General features: G+C 37.4%; 1 protein-coding gene across 1 annotated transcript in view; it reads right to left on the reverse strand.

Annotated features, from left to right (window-relative positions):
• Window positions 1–4,075, reverse strand: part of brinp3a.1 (bone morphogenetic protein/retinoic acid inducible neural-specific 3a, tandem duplicate 1) — a 49,708-nt gene extending 45,633 nt beyond the window's left edge. The window contains exons 1-2 of the mRNA XM_044360500.1: window positions 3,183–4,075; window positions 2,565–2,872 (exon numbers count right to left, since the gene is read on the reverse strand). Of these exons, the coding sequence (XP_044216435.1) occupies window positions 2,565–2,818 (254 nt within the window). The 5' untranslated portion in view covers window positions 2,819–2,872; window positions 3,183–4,075. The remainder of the gene's footprint in view (window positions 1–2,564; window positions 2,873–3,182) is intronic.
• Window positions 4,076–23,338: the final 19,263 nt, after the last annotated feature.

A 23,338-nucleotide genomic window follows, 5' to 3' on the forward strand; every position in this document is an offset into this window, starting at 1 on the left:
GATTGTGCAGTATGTGTCACTGTGTTTACTTACAGGGGACCAAATATCCAGGCAAGTATTGAGGAAAACTGTCTAAACTGAGGACAATTTGGCTGCTCCACTGTTCTATAAGAGGCCAATTTGAGGTTTCGACTTTGGATTTAGAATTACAACACATGGCAGTGACAAGAATAACAAGAACTTCACTGACCCATAAATGACCGTAATGTGTCTGCAAGCGGCAGAATAGTATTGTTGATCAATACAAATGACTCAAAGATTGTGCCTGGGTTTTCTTCTTTTCAAAATTCATGAATCTGTTTTGGAACAAAAAAACACTACAAAGCGAACGCAGTTTGAAGGCACATCTGATCTCTTCAGTTCTCAGCTAACTGGCATCCTCGATTGCTCAGCGATGGATGACAGTGCTACGGGTGCAAGTTATATAAAGCCTAAAAAGGCTTGTTTTTCAAGCCGAGGAAAAGCAAATGACAAAGTCGGAATATTTTTTAACATAGTGATACCTTTTCACTTGTGTTTCTACTGGATTTTTTGCTCTAATTAGCCAGCTTACTGTTATTCTTCTGAGGAAACTGGAAAGGCCACTGTAGCTAGAGGGGAAAAAGAGGGTTATATACTTGCATTTCTGGATATTTGCTGATAGAGTTCCACAGTATATAAGTCTTACTGTACTGTAAATGGCCTTTTAGAATTAGGGCTACAGTTTGTTGAATAAAAGTGGTTAAACAAGGTTTGCATCGGTGTAAATGACAGCACTGTAGATGTGTTTGTGTCTGTTACATTTGCAATCCAAGGGAGGGGTAAAGACAGAGCAGGGAGACAAAAAACCTAGAGAGAAAGAGAGATATAGAGACATCCTGAGAGACAGAAAGAAGAGGACAACAGAGAGGCAGCGAGGGAGGAAGTGATGGATGTAGGGAAGCCAACAGCGCTACATTCTCTATCTTTGCCTGGCATTGTCACCCCTGTCAGCTGCTAAATGCCAGTGTCAGTCAAACCTCTGTTCAGCTGGCATCAGCCTCTCCACCGCGTGGCTGCGGACGCTCTGACAGCATCGCTCTCATCACAGGGTGTCAAAACACTTACCTGGCACACATGTACACACATGAGCCACGGATACAGGCACGCTGGTGTGAACACCCAGTCATGCTAACTGTAACCTTAACCCAGACATACGGTACGCTTTAAAGAAACTCATCGTCAGTGTTGCTTGTTTACCTAAGCTTTTCATAAAGTTAGAAAACCAGCTTTCTTTGGCTGTTGTAGATGGAAAAATAAAATATTTGAAAAAGGCAACACATCAAAGAAAATCCTCAGTCACATCAGCCTGAAGTCAAAACAGGAAAGTTTGCAAAAAATACACTAACTATGGTAATTTGTAAAATAAATATATGCATAAGACGATATATGCATCACACAAACACACACAAAGATATTCTCCCCTTACAGTTAAACACTGCGTGGAGTATGCTGCTTTAAACACATACTGAGCCACCGCCTAAAATAATTTCATCGGTCTCAGTTTCAATATAGAGTTTAAATGCTTGAGAGGCGTTTCTATCCTTAAGAGAATAAAACTCAAAGGGAAACACCAGCACAAACACACACCCACAATCGCATACACACAGACTACTAACGAATGAAAGAAGCCTGCTGCCTGGTACAGTTAAGGTTTACAGCTGTTACATTACAGTTTGATGGGTACATGAATCATTCAGTTTATATGGAAAATAAAAAATTGTCAATCTTTCTTTGGAGATGCAACATCCATATTATATTCACTAGTTTAATGTTACTACTAAAAACATTACTTTGAACAAATAGACAACTACCTTATGTCCTGTACATTCACACTTGGGGGTTTGCATCTTGAAATGCTGACATTTTCTTTTAATTCCAGTCTCTTGTCTCCAAAAAAACTGTAGAAAACTGTCACCGTAGCAAAAGCTTTCAAACAGTACCCTGCTGCATCTAAGCACACACCCAGTATACTTCACACCCCACACTTCTGAAGCCATTCTGCTACCCACTGTCACACATCAACTAGCTCAGTCAGATATCTGTTATGTCCTGCTGCTTTGCTCAAACCCTCCTGCGGTATCGCCACTTTTTTTTTACTGATATACAGCGTTCTGAGGGTTTGTATTGTACTCAAACCATATGTTTCTGCTGCCCACAAAAAGAGGAAGCAGGCAGTCGCACCCAAAAGAAGCTTGCATCTATACAGACTCCATGCCGAGCTTTCATTTGTATGCAAAACTCCACTAAGTAATCTTCTCTATGCTCATCCCTCAGTTTGCCACCTACTTAATCTGCATCTTTTATAGTCTAAAGAAAAGTATTATGTTATCTCTTGCATATAATTATCTAAAAATCCTGCAAAAATGCCTCTTTTCCTTTGACCAAGACCACATGAATCGGAACTACCTTAGCGTCATGAAACTGCACAGCTTTCCTGCATTTAGATTCAGATTTCACAAGCAACTTTCCTGGCAATTATCTCAGCTTTGCAGACAATGCATGCAGAGAGTCACCCAGGACCCTGCTTGCCCACTGCCTCTCACCTGTATATCTTGTACTTGGTGGTGAATCCTTGCTGGTAGCGCTCTGTGAAATCAACAAACTCCTGCGAGTGGTGAAAAGGACCCTTGTCTGACAGGAGCCAGCCCAGGGGCCCAGATGAGCCGCCGAAGCCAGCCCCGACAGGCTCCGCCGCCCTGGCCCCTACTGACACCCAGCTCTGGAGCAGGCTTAGTGTTAACCACTTCCATAGAAACATGAGGGCCGTCAGTCTAATGGAGATGCACGGGCCACTCATGCTGCTTCCCCCGGCCCCGGTGACTCCTCATTCTCCCTGCACTTTGGATGAGTCCTGGTGGAAGGAGGAATGAAAGGAAGAGGGAGAGGAATTGAGGCAGAGTGGACACAGAGAACAATAAGGTTGTAATTTTGGTCTGGGCGTGAGTGGGATAAAAATGAAGTGAGAGAGCTGCATTTGTCCAGTGTTGCTGGGTCAGAAATCATGGCAACGGGCTACTATTTTTGAAGATTAGACTATCTACAGTGGATTTTCTGTACATAAGATAACAAATTATCATTAAAAATACTGTATTTAAAATTAGGATGTTATAAAATCTTCAATATGTAAAATTCCATTACTGATTTAATGTGATGCCCTTTACCTTATTCTGTAAGTACTGTGGTCCGTGACTAGTCGGAATTAGTCTCCGCAAAATCCCCTGATAGGACCGTGAAGTTGGGTTTGGCTCGGCGCATAGACGGGGTAGCATTGGAAAAGGACTTTTTTTTAGGGGAGTACAGACGCGCAATTAGGAGCAGCGCAACTTGAGCTAAACAGAATATGACATCCAACCTCCTGACTGCGCGCTCCTCTCTTCTTTTTCACAGGGGCATATTTCCAGCGGAGAGCCTCCGACGATGCGCAGTAGGTAGAGTACGTCCAATCCAACGGAATGAGTCGCAGCGGACACGATGCTTCAAGAGCGCACAGGGTCAATCCTTCCAGGTAGAGTAATTATTTAAACACCACTATGTTTTGGACTCGGTGAATTCGCAGAGAAGAAAAAAAAAAAGACCGCCCGCATGTGAGAAGCACCGCTAGCGCTGTCCACTAACTCATTTCTGCACTTGATTGGAGAGACGCGCTCAGGGCGCATGCAGGGCGCACGGAGAGCTGCTGATGCTGCTCACGGTGGACTCTCAGCGCACGGAATGTGTGAATGGCATTCGCTGCGCTCTCTCTCCCTCCCTCCTGAACCGTACCGTCGCAATTTAATTTATTCCAGCAGCGAGCACACTCCCGGTTGGCTGGGACGTAACTGGAGGAAGTGAGAGTAGGAGGTGTTCAGAGGGGGGGGCAGGCTGGATGAGGCGATGGTCAGAGGATGCTGATGTGCTGGAGTCAGATGCCTCATTTTAGAGACCTGATAAAGAAGTCACCTCCAGTTGAGATTAATACAGATTAAAGACAGGAGAGAAAGGAGGGAACTCAGGCGGGAAACAGGATAAACAATAAGATATGTCAACTTTAATAAGTCGACTGTCCTCACATTTGCAGTCATGAGTCATTCTGTTAATAGAATTAAAATGGCACAATCAATTTTCTGATTAAAAAAAAAAAACCCTTATCAAGAAAATGTAATTTGGATTAAATTACCAAAAGGTATTTAGGAAAGTTAAGTTATTTAAAGAAGAAAAAATAATATTATCGGACTCTACTAGATGTAGAGTCAATCTACTTGTTCAAATGGATATTATCTTTAGTGTAAATTAATAATCATTTGAATAATGACTTTAATGATGGTTGTGGTGGTGACGACGATGATGATGATCATGAGGAGGAGAAGGACAGGATGTATTCGGCCCCCTGCAGTTATTCTCGTTATCTTCTTTGCCCTCTTCCTCCCTCTCCTTCTTCCTGCGGAATAATCATCACTTTCACCATCAGCAAACTTAATTAGATCTGCTCTATCCCCGCTCTATCCGAGTGCTTGCGCGTCGGACACTGAGCGTGGATCAGAGAGGCAGGGAGCAGGCGAACGAAGGGAGGGATATGTGCTGCCTTTCAGCTTTTCTGTAGACGTTCAAAGGGAGGTTTTATACAGGGATTGGATTAGAGAAATGAACACCATTGAGTCGCAAGATTCACTGGCTCCCAAACTCAAAGAGAAGCTGAAATCCCGTGGCGCAGCAACTTGCCGAATCTAGAGTGAAAGAATGAGTTGATTTGTTACGGTTTCATCATCATGTCTTGGGATTGGGTGCCTTTTCTTTTGACCCCGCCTTGCAGCCATGATGACTTGTGAAGGACAACTACCTAATAGGAAGAGGCTTCCTTTGGTCTATAGTGTTGTCTTTGGATAAAGGTTCCTCAACCTGTTTTTAAGCTGCATTGTTGTTGACCATTTAAAGTTTGTCTGCAAGCACAGGTTAAACTTTTTTTTTTTTTTTCTCAAAGTTTTGAATAAAAGATGATTTTTAGTGGAGAGGGTGCCATGGCTCATTACTTCCATGGATTCACATTGCATTTTAGGCAGTTTTTAGAACACTGTTTTCTGGTTTCAGAGCCCCAAAACTCATAAGAGTGTAGGGGAAACAAGCCCCCACAGCTTGTATTTACCTTTTCTAATAAATCATGCAATAATTCATGCGTGTTTGTGTGCACAAGAGCAGATACGTTTACGTGTGTACTGTAATGTGCACAAAAAGGCATGCTCATTTATTTCTCTTTAGAAGAGACATGCGAGGCTGCAGAATTGATTTACAATTGACGAAACATAAGGACGGTCCATGAGACCATGATGTAAACCAAGCACTCAGAGGAAAAAGAAAAAATCAAAGAGAATGTCTCAGCTAAAGGATCATTATAGCACCAGAAAGGTGCAGGAAATGTGTAGGTCACAGTGGCTAAGCAGTGACCTATAACAAGGAATCATCCTTATTCTCACTGAGGCCACAGTAAGTAAAAAAAAAAATGGCTGTGAAATAGTGCTAGTGTTAGTGGTAGAAGTAATAGTTATCCCAATTTGCAGCATAACCAAGCCTATGTGAAAATTCTTAGTTGAATAGGGGCAAAATAAATCTTCTTCTTCTCTCAGAATAAAACTTATTAATATACACCCACATACAATATATTTTTATATTATAACCTTTACTCTTTTGTTTTACCATGAAATTATGCAATTAGTCAAACTAATGAAATAAGTCAGAACAAATATAGCAATTTCAGGTGAACTGTCTGCCCTTAATCTCATATATAATGTATAATAATAATTAATTAAGAAAAATATAAACATATGTACTGAAAAGTTATGTAGATGGTTGACTAAAACTGAGACAAGCTCTGCAAACAGTATTAGTGTTATGTCATAGATTGAAAATGGTATTGAAATGACAAAAAAAGAAAACTGTCAATAGAAAAGTTGTTGAAAAGCATCTTCCTCCCTTTAACTAATCCTGATCTAGAGCCTTTAATCTTGATGGCTGCATTAGTGAAAAGCAGCAATGGTTATGTGTGTAGTGGCGCTGAAATCTCATAATTTTACATATTGTGTTTTTTGTTTAGCAGGCGTCAATGTAGAGTAATGTAACCTGTAACATGTTTTACAAAGCTTGAAAAACATTTCAGTCAAAAGATTCTTTTTTGCTTTAATCCCTGTGGAAGTAGAGTTTGATGCAATTAGCTTCTACATGGCCACCAATGTATTGATGTATTTGAATGTGTGTAATGTATATATATATATATATACATACCCCCCCCCCCCCCCACACACACACATATATATATTTATAGATACTGACTGATCATTTTGTGATGGAAGGAACAGTTAATTAAAAAGTAACTGGAAGGAATAGTTAATTAAACAGTAACTCTCACTATGAGTAAAAATAATGTTCTCCAAATTAGTGCATATATCTTAACCCTGATGCCTTTCTTCATCTTATTTCTACTCCATTCCTGCTGATGCCAGAGTCCAGTCTCTCCCCATCATCCCAGGTCTCACTGTGCAAGGTAAGATATTTATTTATTTATGAGTAGTTCTTTCAAAATCCACAGACAAAGCCAATTTAGTCAGCTCTTGTGGCAGTTGTGCTTGTTATACTGTGGCTGTTTTTAGACATTTTATATTTATATTTTATATTTATTTTGGCTTAAACACAAACAACTCAGCAGTCATCTGCTTAGACCTGTTCCTATGTAGTAACTCACATAAACAATGCTGTCTCTGTTGTGTAAGTTTCTTAGTTTTCACAGAGAAAATTGTATTTTAAGGTTATAGAATTGTTGTCAGTTCAGTGTTTGATTATTACTCATCAGGAGAACCTGAATCTGTAATTCTGTGTGTGACCAAATGGATTCTGTTGATGGAGTCCTGACCTCACCACCACCTTCACATTTTACCACATGTTCACTGTTGAATATCAGGAGGAAACAATGCTATTGCCGGAGTCTGTTCAAAAGGTATTGCCCATCAACATTTTTACATCACGTCCCATTACCCTTTTCCTTTTTTACTTGCATTTTCAATATGATCGCTCAGATTGCTATTAAGATGTCTTTAAAAGTTTGTTATAATAGGCAATTGAAATCTTGCTAGGTGTAACCTTATCTGAAACAGTTTACTTCTATGTTTGACAGTCTTAAAAATGTGTGTTTTGATCATAGCTTTGCTATCACACAGACAGCAATGGTAAAACATTTTTGTTTTTCTGTTTTCTACAGTAGCTGTCATTCAGTTTGGTGAAATACATGAAGAAGCATTGGAGGATCAAAGTGAAATCACCCAGCTCCTGACCTGCAAAGATCCAAAGCCTTTTAGCTCAGTGGACTTGTGTTGCAAAGTGGACTGAGGTGGGCTTTGGGACTCTTTACAGACAAGTACGCATGCACAAACACAATTTTTAAGACTTGACATCTCTCACAGTTGAATATCCATGTTTAGATTCTTCAAGAATGTTTTAAAATCACAGTGTCTATAGTATATTGTCAAATTCAGTGTTTTTTTTCTTATAGTCTGCTTAATGTTTGTAATATATATTCATGAAAACTTTGTTGCTCCTGTCAGTTACAGAATGATTTTAGAGAACAGAAAGTTGCACATAGTCCCTGCTTCTTTTATGGCTAAAGGGGACATGATAGAAGTTTTCAGAAATGATAAACACTGGAAACTGAAAAATAAATATTTACTGTGTTAAATTGATGCCTATGCAGTCCTAACTTTTCCTACTGTTTCTATCAGTATTTTTCAATGAGTCATTATGGTCTCAATTGTTATATTCAAGCCCTCTAATAAGTGTGCTGGTGATCATTTTGGAAATTATTGCTCCGTTAATGAGATTTGTAGTAGCTTTGATGCCATGTAGCCTTTGATCAACAACTGTGATTGACAGTTGGCTCACCTGCTGCTCTCCCGGACTCCCGCACCCCTGCTGAGTCGAACTATTGTTGCACTATTTTGGTAAGTTTAATGTTACTTGGTTATGATACCTGTTGTGTTAGCACAATTTAGCAAAACTTGCTATTGTTAGCCAAAGTGTGTCCCGCTCGGTGTTCCCAGTAAGCTAGCTAGGTAGGTAAGGTATGGAGCCCCAGAGTGGCCATAGAAAAAAAATATGTATATTGAGGTCACATTTTACTACATTGAGTGCTGGACATGCTATTGAGTGTGCACAAGATACAGGTCATTCCCATGTTTTGGTTAATAAGTGTATATACAGAGAGCCAGCACAACAGACCAGCCTTTCTCCCAGAAGCATGAAGTACAGTGCACCTGCTTCAAGTACTGGGTGTCAGACTGTAGCTGCCCACTGCTCCTAAATAGTTAGGATGGGTATACAATATAATAATATAATAGGATGGGTAACAATAGGATGCAGAGTATAAATTCCTGGTATATAAAGTGTCCTTGGGAAATAAATAGATTCTGATTCTAACAGCATGATGAATGGATTTCTGCCGTGTCAACAAGCATTAAACAGTCCAAGATTGTGTGACTATACACTTTCCCCGTCAGGTTGGTAAATGTGAGAGGAAAAAGTTGATTTCCTACCCTGATGTAAACATTTCAGTATATGGTCTGTAACCAATTTCATTTCATCCAACCTGTATACAGAGGCACTATAAAGTATATATTATGTGTTATGGTAAATGTAGGAAAATTATGCATATTTCCTGGGAAGGTAAATGTGAGATTTTTGAGGCCAATAATCTCTGTGTATATAATACAGTGAACACTTGATGGTTTATGTCCTAATCTGAATAAATTCTCCACATCTGTTTACACACGTTTGTTTAGAAAGCTAACTCTTACATTAACCCTAACCTTAACCTCACTCCTAACCCTAACCCTAATCCTAAAAGAGAAGTTGGTAGAGAGCAGCAACATTCAACATTCATCAGGTGGACAGAAACTCTACTTCAAATGAATGATAATGTTGTTCCGTAACTGCTGGGTGTATAAATAACCAACTCTTTGTTAACTAGCCAAATTAACTTTTTTCCGGCCCCTCTCATGCAGGTATTATCACCCCCTGCTGGTCTGAGAATGTATTGTATTTTCTTTCAGAAGTCGATTACCAGATCATAGTTCACAAAATATAATTATATGAAAACTTCATATTAGAAATCTAATTATAAATATACAAAGACTAGATATACTGTAATATATACTACAAATATTAAAATACATCAATATTAGTTATTAAAATAATTATTGCAAAAACAAATACCCATGTATTCATATCATTAATACTCTCTAAGGCACAGTCCATGGCCCTAGATTGTGCAAACCAAATTTTCAACGAATCAGTGCAGCCAATTACAAGATAAAAGATAAACTTTTTGCATTTTTGGCGCCCTCTAGTGGCAGAATATCTAAGGACTGCGTAGCGAAGCTCAGATTTAGCATCCAAACACATGCACCAAGTTTGGTTACAATAGCTTAAGCCAATTTTGATTTATCAGTGTTTATGTAAAAATGAATTTAAAGACAGAAAACTAAAAATGTATAATTTCAAAACAGATTGAAGTATCGAAATTTCCATGATAACTTTTGATCAGCGATAATACTGACAGAGTTTCAGGATGATTGGCCTAACAATTTATGACGTTTTCAAGAATAGTTTTCAAAAATAGGTTTTTGAGAAAACTGAGAAAAGTCACAGAATTTGACATTTAGAGCAGAAGATTGTTGGAGCAAAGATGCAGATAAGCTGAGAGATTAAAATGACGAAAGATTTTTGACTCCAGGCAAGCAGTTAACTGTGAAAACATAAATATGATTGTTGCAGTGCCACCTTGAGGTCAATGAGTGTCATTTTAAGTGCCTGAGTGGTGGTGGGAATTTGCAACCCACCTGCCAGTTATGGGGAGGTTTGGTCTTACCAATTTTGCTGCACAAACGATTTAAGCGGAGAAAAGTTAGAAGAGGAAAGAAAGAAAGAAAGAAAGAAAGAAAGAAAGAAAGAAAGAAAGAAAGAAAGAAAGAAAGAAATATGTATATATTATATATATTGTATAATAGAATAATGTTAACCAAAACAATAGGGCTCCAGTAGTGAGCTTCACTGTTTGGACCCCTAATGAGAAAAGATAGCCTAGTGTAGGTTTTTACATAGCTCCCTCCGGTGGGCAAGTGAAATTATTACATTTTCGTCCTCACAGCACTCATGAATAATTATTTTAATTCATTAAGCTTGATCAGCATGATAGAGCACTGAATAATTAAGCATGAGCATCCTATTAGGGCTAAACTGGGTCTCAAACAAAGTATAGGTTGGTATTCCATCAAGCTGGTTAAAGGAAAAGCCTGGCTTTTGTCTCGCTAATTTATGTGAGAGCTCACTTCCATTACTGTGGCTTTTATAATTCCCTGCTCAGTAACCAAGGCAACTTGTTCCCGCAGAACTAGCCTGCTTCGTGGCAGGTTATCTGTCAAACTTAATATAGCTGTGCGTAAAAGAATGTCCGACAGACGGAAACAGACTCTTAAAAGATGGTCCCGTCAAGTGTCTTTTCACGCTTGCATCACTTGTTTGCGTTTGTAAATATAAGATGTAAGAACTGTGAGGGACCTTCACAAAAATACTCATTTCAGTTAATCCCCATATTAATTCCTAGGCACCTTTTTTTTTGGAGTGAACCCTTTTATTTAAAAGGTTAGCATTTATAATTTGAGAAATAAAAGTGTGCCAATGTTGTTTTGAAGCAATTTCTTTCTTTCTTTATTTATTTATTCACCCACACATTTTGTTCAAGCTGTGAAGACAAAAAGAAAATTAAATTAAATCCAAACCACAGCCTTTTGCTGTGTTTAAATTCATTCAGTGGAAACTGCTTATAGTGATCATGGTTACAGTGATCAACTGCTTATATGGATCAAAAAGCTTGGGACAGAATCATTCCTATACAAATTCTGTTTAAATAATTTGCCAATAGTAATCAAGGAGTCCACTTACAGTGTTCATTTTGGGTATTTTCATACATGACAACATATGGAAAAAAAAATTAAAACTATGGTAGTTCTATTTTTCTTTCTTTACTCCCATGACTGCAGCTTCTTAATTTTTGATTTTCAATGACGCTTGTAACTCGAAGGGATCTCGTACGAAAGAGAAAACGTGTCAAAGAGTAGCTGATTATGTAGTTGGTAATGGTAAGTTGGTTCCTACTGATCCTACTGATAATATAGCCAACAAATAACAATAAAACAACAAGTAGGGACAGGCACTACTTTTCACTTTCCCCACCCAGATTTATCCTGCCAGTCTGGGGGACTGAACCGACAACCTTCTAATCACAAACTTGCTCCTCTAACCTTTAGGCCACTACTGGCAGCCTACATAGGCTTGAATAATTTATGCATTTAATCTGTAAACACTTTTTTGCAAACTCATCTCCCTTGCCTTGTTAATTGCAGCAGTATTGCCCTTTTTGGTTATGTGTCCTTTATATTCTTCTATTCTCTGCAGGGTTTGTTCCACTGCTGAGAAGAACACCGCTCTAGTTTTACCTTCTTTTTGCAACATAGTATCGTCTTTCCGATTATTGACTCTTCTGGGCTGCTTATGTGCTCCGTGTATGCACACAATGCAAGCTTATTCAAGACTGGCTAGAGTTAACGTTGACTATACACAGCTGAATTGTGTTAGTGGAACGGCTTGTGCCCTAAGTGAAAGTTGATGTTAATTCAAGCCAGGCTTTATTAAGTAAGTGCAGCTTTTTTTGGCAGCATTGATGGAATACTCTTCAGCTGAGGGCAGATATAACAACATTAGCATTTATTTGGGGTTGTATTTCTGGACACCTGATGAATGTAAGTTCATTATTCACTCTGCTCTCAGCTCAATTTGCTCTTCACCAACCTCTGAAAAATATATCTGGCTTTTAACTGCTAATTGCTCCACTATATTCACCTGCTTATTGCTAACTTGTCAGCTATTTGGTTCTAGACACATAGTGTACAGTGGTTTTATCATAGATTTCACTGACAACAGCTGCCTGATGGCCAATGTTTTATTGTGTTGAAGTATTTTTAAATTGTGCTATTGTTACTTTTAGTTAAGTAAAGGGTTAGTGAGTAATTCTTCAACTACTGATAAATATACTGTACATAAAATACAGTGTACATAAAAAGGGAGAACATAAAGTCAAACCTTGAGTTAATCCAGCCATCACCACCTAGCCTCATCTTCAAAGGCTGACTGGTAACCCACCAATGTTTATTCTCCAGCTGTAACCTATCCCATGGTGCACTGGGGCAGCAGGCAAGAAAACACCCATAGCAGGTCATTGCTCCAGCACAGAGCTAACACAGATAAAGAGACATTCACATTCGTATTCAAATATGCAGACAGCTCAGATTCCTCCACCTGACTTGAATTTTTTAAAGAAGCAGAAGGAATGTGCACGCAGCTCCAAACAGACAGGAACAAGGTGTGGAACCAGACAAGCATTCGTCTTGCTGTTAGGAAACACTGTGTGCCACTGAGGCTTCGTGCTGCCCAGCAATCATTACACACAGCAACATGACAACCTGAAAATCGTCTTGTGTCGACAAACAGCTGGTACACAGAACTAGGGCTGAGGTCTCATCTCTGCGTGAATGTGTGTAACCTCGACGAGTGGCAGAGAGGACCGAGGCAGTCGCATTTACTCAACACTGAGACAGATAGTCATTAGGGGAGGTAAACATTCACTTAAGCCTGAGCGTGCTCATTGATGCCACTCAAGGGTCTCTGTGAGGAGTGATCAGGGAACAGAGTGAAGCTGAGGTTTTAATTAGCCTGAAAACCTGACAGCCTTTGTCAGTGCTTTATCACAGCAGTGTTGGCTTTACTTGTTTTTTTTCTTTGTAAGCTATTCAGGATGGGAAATATGGTGTTTGCTTGACACTTCTAGATGCTACAGTAGATGAAATACATGCCTTGCCTTCCACTGTGCATATTTGTTTATCTCCACGTATGAGCTTTGATGGATAAGCCACTGCATCTTTTTTGTTTGGATAAGGAGCACTAAGTGGCGCAGATGCCAGTTAACTGCCTCTATGTCTCTACAAATTATAAATTGCCACCAGTCGATTGTGAAAAAAAGAGAATCATCCTCACCTAATTTGTCCACAGTACATATGAGGTCAGAGGCATGCATAATGTGGTCATTAAAAGAGCCAATAGCCTGACAAAGCTTTAATCAGAATCTGCATTATACTTATTGCTCATTTGGGTCACCAAACTCATCATTAATCAACTTGAGAAAATGCTGAGCCTCTTGTCCGTTCCTCTGGCTGTACCATCATCATGCTTTTTTTCTCTTTAGTTATACAAGCAGGATTGCATGTATTGCATGTGAAATAAGTATAGTAAATACACTGTTTCTAAATAACTGTCTAGTTCACTGTGAGGTCTTGTGTTGTTCTCTGACTGTGTTGAACTCATCATTGTATTTTGCACATTAAGGAGAGTCGCTAGGAGATAGCTACAAGGCTGTTTTAAAGTTTAACTGAAGGCCAGTGGTGTACTGGCCATTGGGCACACCAGCACAAATCCCAGTGGGCTGCCACATCGGTGACCTGGTGGACCGTCAAAAAATCCATAAAGTTTTTACCAGCCTTGTTTGTCTCTTTACTATTTAGGGTGCACATGAGAGTGTGCTGTGTGCATGCTCCGGTACTGGGTTCACTGGTTTATACTGTACATATGCAATCGACTCCTCACCAACCCAACCCATCCTCCGATAGATTTTTTTACAACCTTTTTGGAGTGAAATGTGCTATGTTTTTGTACCACACCCAAGTCAAACAGTGGTGAAGAGGTGGTGAATGGTGAGTGTACAAAGCACAACTTCAAAGGATAAGTTCAGGTTTTTTACAATACTGATGTGCCATTATGTACATTGAAATGGGTCTTGCTGTCCATGCTGGTCCTGAAGTATTCCCTGATAACACAACTACACTATAAAAGATGAGGGACAAAATCCACAACCCTCATTCTTTGCAAAAATGCATTCCAAAGCTAAGCTGAAGCTAATATGATGCTTTAGCAGTCTGAGGTAGCTAAATCGAGTCGGTATCTTCCAAAGTTACAGTCTGTTTAGAACGAAAATTCTTCTCTTAGTTTCTCTGGAACGTTCCAAGTTGCTGTGGAGGGATACAAACTGATATGACTTTAGTCAAGAAAGTCATTGATGGTATTGTAAACCTACTAATTTACATCTGTAACTTATCAATCAAAATGGGTACATTTCCATGTAAAATGAAAACTGCTAAAGTTATCGCATATATAAAGCTGTGGATGGATATCACTTTACCGATTACAGGCCTGTGTCTTTACATTCCCACTTCTCTAAGATATTGGAAGAACTCTTTATTGGAAGGTTGGACAATTTCATTGAGAAGCATGAATTGTTTCTAATTGAATAAATTGATGGGCAGTCAGTATAGATTCAGAACAAACAGATCAACATCTATGGCATTAATGGAGGTTATAGAGAAATAATCAGTTGTATAGATAATACGAAGTATGCGGTGGGAGTATTTATAGATTTAAAAAACACATTTGATATCATAACAATATGTTACTCAATAAAATGGAAAGGTATGGTATCAGAGGGATTGTGCTGAATTGGTTGAAAAACTATATATGAAATAGGCAACAATTTGTGCAGATAGGTGACTACAAATTGATATGTTTGGATATTACTTGCGGAGTCCCACAGGGGCTATTAGGGGTATTAGTCCCTAAATTGTTTATTTTGTATATAAATTACATATGTAAGGTATCAAGAATACTGAAATTTGTTTTATTTGCAGACAACACCAATATTTTCTGTTCTGGGGAAAATTTGCAGCAGCTTTTGGAGGTGTTCACGTCAGAAATGAGTAAATTAAAAACTCAAACAAAGATGCAAACAAATAAAAATTGTCATTTAATTTGAACAAAACTAAACTTATGTTTGAAAATCATAAAATAAACACAAGTATATGAAAATAAATTTCTGGGTGTGATATTAGACCACAAAATCTTCTGGAAATCTTGTATAAGATAAGTGCAAGCAAAGTAGGCAAGGAGCGTTGCAGTTCTGGGAAAAACAAGACACATTCTGGATCATAAAGCATTGTACACTCTGTACTGTTCACTTGCATTGTGTGGAGGTATGGGGCAACATCAACAAAAGCACCTTGCAATCATTAAGCATAATGCAAAAAAGAGCCATAAGGATAATAAACAATGTAGGACATTGTGAACACACTAACAAGCTGTTTTTGAAGTCACATGCTTTGAAGTTCTTGGATCTGCTGGAATTAAAGACTGCACAAACAATGTACAAAGCAAGAAATAATTTAATTCCTGGCAACATACAAAAAATGTTCTTTGACATAGAGGGGGGTTATAACTTAAGAGAAAAATTTAATTTGAAACAACATTGTGTTTGCACCAAATTTAAAAGTGTGTGCATTTCAATTTGTGGAGCGACTTTGTGGAATGGTTTGGATGAAGAAATAAAACAGAGTGAAAATATCACACAGTTTAAAAAAATGTACAAAAAACAATTTTTGCGAGGTACAGAAAGGAGGAAGGGGAATGTAATGCTGGCTAATGGTGATGTTGTTACTGGCTTTCTTTTTTTCACACTCCTGATTTGGTAGTGTTTGATCATGCATGAAGAGGATGAACATAGAGGTTTAGTTGTGTATAAAGGACACTGAGGTGGATAATTGGACTGTGTGAATCTTTAAATTGATTAGATTAGATTAGATTAATGTATGTTGCTCATTGAGAGTCTGTTGTATATGTTCATTGTCAATGTTATTGGTTATTTTTGTTTTATTTCTACTTTCTACTACATATTAACTTCAATACATTCTAGTAGTTGCATGTAGATTTGCTGCCAGAACCAGCTTGTTACTCATGTTTCAAACAGATTGAACCACATATTATGTATTTATTTACACTTCACACCTTTTTCAACTGTTTACTATATTTATAATATGTCCATTTTGACTAATAATACCACTACATGCAAGTATATCAAGTATATAAGAATACTGTTCTACGGTACAGTATATAAATAAATATAGGATATGTTAAGCTTTACATGTAACAAGGTTTTATGCACAATGTGCATACACTTATGTATGATGCATTTTCAATTTGACTTATTTTAGTTATTATACACTGTAAAAATTTTTTTACAGAAATGTACTGTATTAATTTACAGTTTTTTTTTGTTTTTTTCTACATTAAGTGTAAATGCCATAAAAATACAGTAAATTATTTTTATTAAAAATATTCACCATAAAATAAAGGCTGTAATCTGTAAATTATTATAATGGAATATTATAGTTTTTTTTTAACAGGATTATTCAATTACTTAATGGACTTGAATGTTAAATTACATTGAATTCTATGTAAAAATACAAATAATACACATCATATTACTGAATATAAAATTAAAGCAACTTTCAGTTTTGTTTTGTTTTTAAATTTAATGTAAAAAAAGTACAAAAAAATATGCTAAAAAGTCTGGCAGCAAAAGTTGCCAAACACTTTCACTGTCAAATAACGGTTAAAAAAAACCTTTAGTTATTCTATAAAGATTTTTTTTTAAAAATACAGATATTTACTGGAGACATTATCTGCATTTTTACAGTCCAACTGTTGTAAAATAAAATCCAAAAAATAAAAATATATATTGCTAGAATGTTAAATAAATGTATAAATGTGCACAAAAAATGAAAAAAAAAAACATTGCAGAAATACCTTAAAATTACCTAATTTAAATAATGGCTTGTTTTATACAGTATTCTTTTGTAAATTCATAGAATTATCCAATTTATCCTTAAGACTGCCCCATCAAAGCACGAATTTCTGGATGTAAAACACAAAAAAATTATGTAAAATTATACTCAAATTATCCTCCTTTAACACCCATTAATGGTATCTTGAGAGCTTTAGGCTTTAATTGTCTGTGATTATCTCATCTATTTACAGTAAATTCCTGGTAAAAATTTTGGTTTGATACTGTACAAAAAAATAGGATCATGCAAAAATGGCTTACATAAACATAATTTTAATAATCATTACCTTATATAAACATTATCTGAAAGTAATTACAAGCAACAATCCAATATATCTACAGACTTTTCCAATTAATGTATGAGATTTACTGTATATAAATAGTTTTTGACAGTAATTACAAGCAACTATCCAATATATCAGTCTGACACTCTTCTTCAGAGGGATATTTTTATATATTGTGTGTACACTGCCATCATTCTTCAGAACCTACCACACCTACCGCTAAAAAGAGCTATTGTATTTAGGTCTTGATGCACAACATATTGGTGTTGGGGCTACATATGAAAACCAAATGGTTATAAAATGCACGTTTGTTGTATCCTATGTTCCATCCTAATGCTGAGGAAAGCCCATTTGTTTCATGCATTTTCTCATTTTTCCTTCTAATTTATTTGCATATGGTTATGTTGTGTCATATGCTTCCTTTACAATTGCCATTACTCATTCATGCAAAAAGAGAGAGAAAGAGAGAGAGAGAGACAGATATAATAAAATGTGTCCAGTCTATCCACAGAGACGCTCATACTTCTACTTACAGCCTCCCCAGACGCTCAACCTCTCCCTGTTGTTGCCTCTCTTATTGAACGATTCTGACATTCACATATTCACTCAAGAATGCAGTGACGGCCAGTGTGTTTGTGTGCACAATTGTGTGTGCGTGACAGTGCGTGTGTATGATAAGATAAGGACCCCGTGTAAAATCATTGCCTGCTGTTAAGGCTGGTAGACTTTTCACCTCATCAGGGACTTCAGTTCATTTGCAGGAGTAAAATTGTTATTTTCAAATGTGGCCACTCCAGTTGAAAAACCATTAACTTCAGAGATTGAAATATATACCGTGTTGCATAGTAAAGAGTAAACATTACTGCATTTTTATTGAGTTGGAAAACACTGGCCTAACAAGCAGGTGGCAAACTCGAGTATGTCTGGCTTTCAAGAATTTGTGCATATAGCAATAATACTATATTCTGGCTTTCTTGTTAATGATATGGGGTATAATAGAGAGGCAGGTATTGACACAATCATTGAAATTGTTGAAATGATGTGGTTTTCCCCAATAATAATGTGTATGGGAAGGGTGAAGGGAGCTGAAATTACAGCTTGCTGATGCTGCTATCACTCAAAAAATAACTCTTTGAATGAGCTTAATTAAATCATGGAAAGTTATTTCCACATGATTAAATGGCTTTCTTTCAGCATTAAGCAATTCTGTTGGTCCGACTTAATTTACTCTGGTTCATTCAAAGAATAACATTTTGAGTGTAAACGTACAGTATATAGAATGTTTGCAGTGAACAGTAACTGAAAATTACGTTTTAACAAAGTCTACAGCCTGCTTGGTGTCAAGGGTGGAAACATAGCATAGCACTTAGTACTTGATCTGTTTAAAAAAAAAAAAGCAGTGTCAGCAGTCTATGGTGTTAAGATGTTTTTTGGAAATGAGGCTCTGTCTTTGTACATTTAAACATTTTACATTCTCCTTAAACGTTTGCACAATATATTTAAAACAGTGAACAGTAACTTAAACTTAATTTTCATTGAAGTCCACAGCCTTGGTGTCGAGCAGGGGTCGGACTGGGAAATGTCGCAATTTTCCTCACACTTATGCCACAATCTGTAATCTCACAAATAAAATAAATTTGACATAATCAGGGGTGTGTGGTTTAAAAGAATCTAAAACTATAGACACCATTCAGAATAGAACTATAAGATGTTTTCTGAGTGTTCAAAGCTTTGCTCCGACTCCATCAATTCAGGGAGACATGGGCTGGGTACCAGGGTCTGTACAATGAAAATGTGAAATGATCTGACTGTGGAACCGTCTAATCTAAAGGGGGCAGAATAAATAAGAAAGTATTTATGTGGAGCAAATTATACAGATCACCGTGGGCAAAAGAGCTCTAGTCAGTTTTCGAGGAGTTGGATATGTGTATAACTACAGGAATAATTTGTGCTGTAACATTAACTCCATTAAAAATAAGCATTTGAATAAAAATGGTTTGAAAACATTTTGTTAGTGCCAACATTAAGGACATATGTGCATATCAAACAGAATTTTGGCCCTGAATTATACGTTACATCTCGTATATCCAGAAGCGAAAGATCTTTGGTTGCACAATTGAGAGCTAGTATTCTTCCTCTGGTTATTGAGGTTCGTTGATTCCAAAATATATTCTGGAGGAAAACAGACAGTGTGAGTTGTGTGATTTGGATGAAGTGAGTCTCATTTTCTTTTGTACTGTAGCCTACAAATTATGATGACTGAGAGTCACTGTTCCATGAAATCGCTCAACAAAACCCTGAAATATTCTGGTGTTCAAATGAGCAAAAACTGGAATGGATGTATTATTTTGATGTGTTTAAGTCTGCTAACCTTATCTCAAAAGCCTGTAAAAGAAGGCAAGATAGATTGTTTAATTAGTATTTATTTTGATTTTTTTAGTAATACATCATAAGCCTCTGCTAATAAATTAGAAATTGTACTACTCAGTGATGGTCTGAAGGTGCTTTAGTTGTCAATTTATTTTCTTTCTTACTGTTTGACAATGTATACACTGTACTCTGGTCCTGTCTTGTAAACCCATGCAGGCTGGGCATACAATTGTATGCATGACACAATCATAAAAATTTAATTCATTCGTTCATTCATATGTCATGAAGTCTATGACAAAACAAAACACACTGGACAAAAGTTTCCCTATGATGATCTGGAAATGTGAGACCTATATATAGTCAATCATATGACGTGTGTTTGCAGCTGATCTGATGCAACTCACACATCAGGCTTAACAGTCAGGATTTCATGCTACTGACACTATTTAAATGTTCATTCACTGGTATTGTCAGGCTGTGACAAGCGGCATGCCTACATCCTATTGGAGCAGACCAGGGTGACTAATCGGCTGAGCCATAATAACACTCTCGCCTTGACGTCATTAAATAAAAAACAGCATAGGGCAATGGCCTTAAGCAGCGAACAGAATAGCACAACCTACCTTGGGTGGTGACTTCTCATCACTGTGCTCTTCTCTGCCATCCTGTCAATTAAGTTATTCCATCAGCGTCCAAAGCCATGAGAATGTATTTTTCTGTAGCCATAGGCATGAATGCTTCAAGATGTAGTGCTCCATAATATATTCTTGATGAATTTTAAAGTGAAAAGCTGTGCTCGCATGCCAATTGCGTAACAGAGAGGGTCAGGTGTGGAGCTCTGCTGTTAACACTGTCACTACAATGAGCTAACATTAGCAGCATCACCTGCCGGGAGGTTGTCAAACACCTTTTGCTTGTCCTCGGCAGCAGCCTGCTCCTGCCCCTGCTCCATAGTCCATAGTTCGGGTGAGGAAGAGCAACAGGTCTCACCAATCCAGATGTGACCTGAAAACAAACAAACACACACACACATACACACAAGGATTTGTGACAGTTTAAACATATTAAATTCCAAGCCAGTGTTATTCATAAGAGAAAACGGTGATTATGCACTGAGGTGAGTATGACTCATTGATATTGAACTTATAAAAAGTAAAAAGTAATTTCATACAATTGCGGCATTTAACATGATAAATTGATTTATGAATAACATAATAATTTGCTTGGAGGACTAACTGAAGCATTAATGAGTGTTATACGCCAGAACTATTAAGTACTTGTGGTTGATTTATCCAACCTTTACTTTTGTCCCATGCCTGTGTTTCTTTCGTTCCAACAGAAAGGGGCGAAAGTAACAATGTGCGATGTCGATTTCCAGCCTGTGTCTGACTCATTTATCCAAAATTTTAAAAAACGGTTGGTATTGGTAGAGGACATGTGTATGTTGTTACCAATAAAATATGGTTACTTTAGATAAATGCATCACTGTGCAAAGAGGGAAATTCAAAAAAGTTATACTTTCATCCCAGCCCTCCCCTACTTTTTTGCTTAGCAGCACAGCTGTGTCGTTAGCTGGCGGCTAACGACTGCTTGTGCTGTGAAGGGTAAATAAACACAAAACATGCATGCTGTCTTCGTCTTGTAAAATACACCAAACAAGCGCACATAATTTTCCTGCAAAACCCACTTTTTCACCTTTTTACAGTGAAGTCCCAATGATTATGTTATTTCTCCCAATGACTTCTACCCTGTTGTTCTCATTAAAACGGCCAAGATGGCGAAGAAGAGGCAATTAGCCATGCACATGGTGACGGTCGGCTTTTTAAGTCTGTTTAGAAATAAAATTAAATGACAAACTACCATGACCAAATGTCGCTGAAAATGATGGACTAACAGCTGATGACATTTATGAACAGTATTCTGTTTGCATTTAGATGGCTCATAATGGATTTCTCTCTCTTTACCTTTTCCATATGCACACCAATGGTCTATTTTCTCAATTTCTTCTTGCAATGTCTTCTTGTGATGACTGCCTTGATTTTCCCGGTTATGTGTAGAAACCAGATTGTCTTAGCTTATCTCAACATGAATTAATCTAATAAATGTTAAATTATAGAATTTCATGCAAATCTTATATGATTTAATCACGTTTATCTTGGAAACATGACATGATATCGTACAAAGTACATGTTACACTTCAGTAAATGTCACAGTCAATCCCTTTTTTGAGTGTATGTGCAAACATTGCCTTTGTTGTTATAATATAATCAAATAAATTACATTTTAATACTGACATCAGCTAATAGAATGAGTCAACAAACATGCATATTATATAAAAGCTCACAGGAGGTGAGATGTGCACTGATGACTAATACTGCTTTGCAGGAACCAAGGAAAGTCTGAAATTCCTCCTTTACACCATTGTTATTCTGCCATGGACTGCAGAATTAGTGAACTATGGCTGGGTTCTTTCTGCTGACTCATAAGGCAGTCTTAAGTAATCTGCTGGTTGTTAATTCCTCTATCGAATTGTTAATATTGATTTTTAATGCGTGAGATACAGCACCATCTTTTACAATGTTTTTTATTATTTAATTAAACGTAAACAGCAATTTCATTTAGTTTCTGTATAGTTACTGTCATGGGAATGGTCATTAAAATGAATTAGGCACAGTTGCTTGTATAAGAATGTGAAGGCATTGTTAGATATCTCTTTAGGTGCATAGGTTGAGTTGTGCTTCCCCAAACGATTTAATTTTACCTCTGTTTTTTCATTAAGTGATGTTCACTGTAGCCATTTAAACAAGGCCACATTGTCTCATATTTCATACTGATTTCAGATATTATTAGTCATCAGTTTAGATATTCTTGCAGCTTTAGTTTCTGTCCTGTTTGTTACATCAAAACAGGAGGCCTAGGCTTTGCTATATAGACTACAGGTGGGGTAACTGATCACAGCCAACTCATCATGGTTAATGGGGAAACTCAAAATATCAGTCATACTTAAGTATATATATATATATTGTTCTCTTGTTTCCTTGCTTTGTGTCCATTGTCTGGCTTGATGTTCATTGTCTGGCTGTCCCTTTCTCAGTCTGTGCTGCTTTACTTTGGCCTGTTAACTGCGGTGATATTCATGTTAGAGGGGACATATTATGCTTTGATGACATCATGTTGTTCATGCATGCCCACAAATGCCTGTCTATTCTGTAGCCTTTGTTGCTACGGTTGTTCCACGGGTTGTTCGTGTTGTCCACTTGCATATTACATTTGTATTTGAAAAATTTCCACCTCGGGTAAAGAATGAGAAAAAGAAGTGAAATCCGTCTGCTACTGTTTGAAATCATCCAAGACACAACTTCCAGAAACTAACCAGTCAGAACAGAGTGGATTCATCAGGAGGGGGGATAAAGAGACAGGAGCTAAAGTGGCCTGTTTCAGACAGAGGCTGAACTGAGGGGCTGCATAAAGAGCCAACATAAGATAAAGGGGAGATTTTTGAACTGTAGATCCCTAAAAGATTTTCATGTAGAGCCCTAGAACCTTCATGATATGTCCTCTTTAAAGCGGTTTATGGAAATTTAGGTAAATAAAACCATCACATTGCATTGTTTCTCTGATACTTGACTTGCTAGATCCCTCAAAAACCACAATCAGTCCTGAAATATCTGATCATAAATCATAAATTGACTACAATCCCCTTATAGAGGGCCCATTTAAAAATCACCTGCTGATTCACAGTTGTTTGGTGACAGAATAATTCCTTAAATTAGTGTATATATTAAAAACAAAACACAAATAGGTACTTTTCTCCCTGGCTGGCACAATAGCTCAATTTTTACACTTAGCATCCAGTTTCATTTTTGTCCAG

The sequence above is a fragment of the Thunnus albacares genome, chromosome 9 (genome assembly GCF_914725855.1).
Source record: "Thunnus albacares chromosome 9, fThuAlb1.1, whole genome shotgun sequence".
Lineage (NCBI taxonomy): Eukaryota > Metazoa > Chordata > Actinopteri > Scombriformes > Scombridae > Thunnus > Thunnus albacares.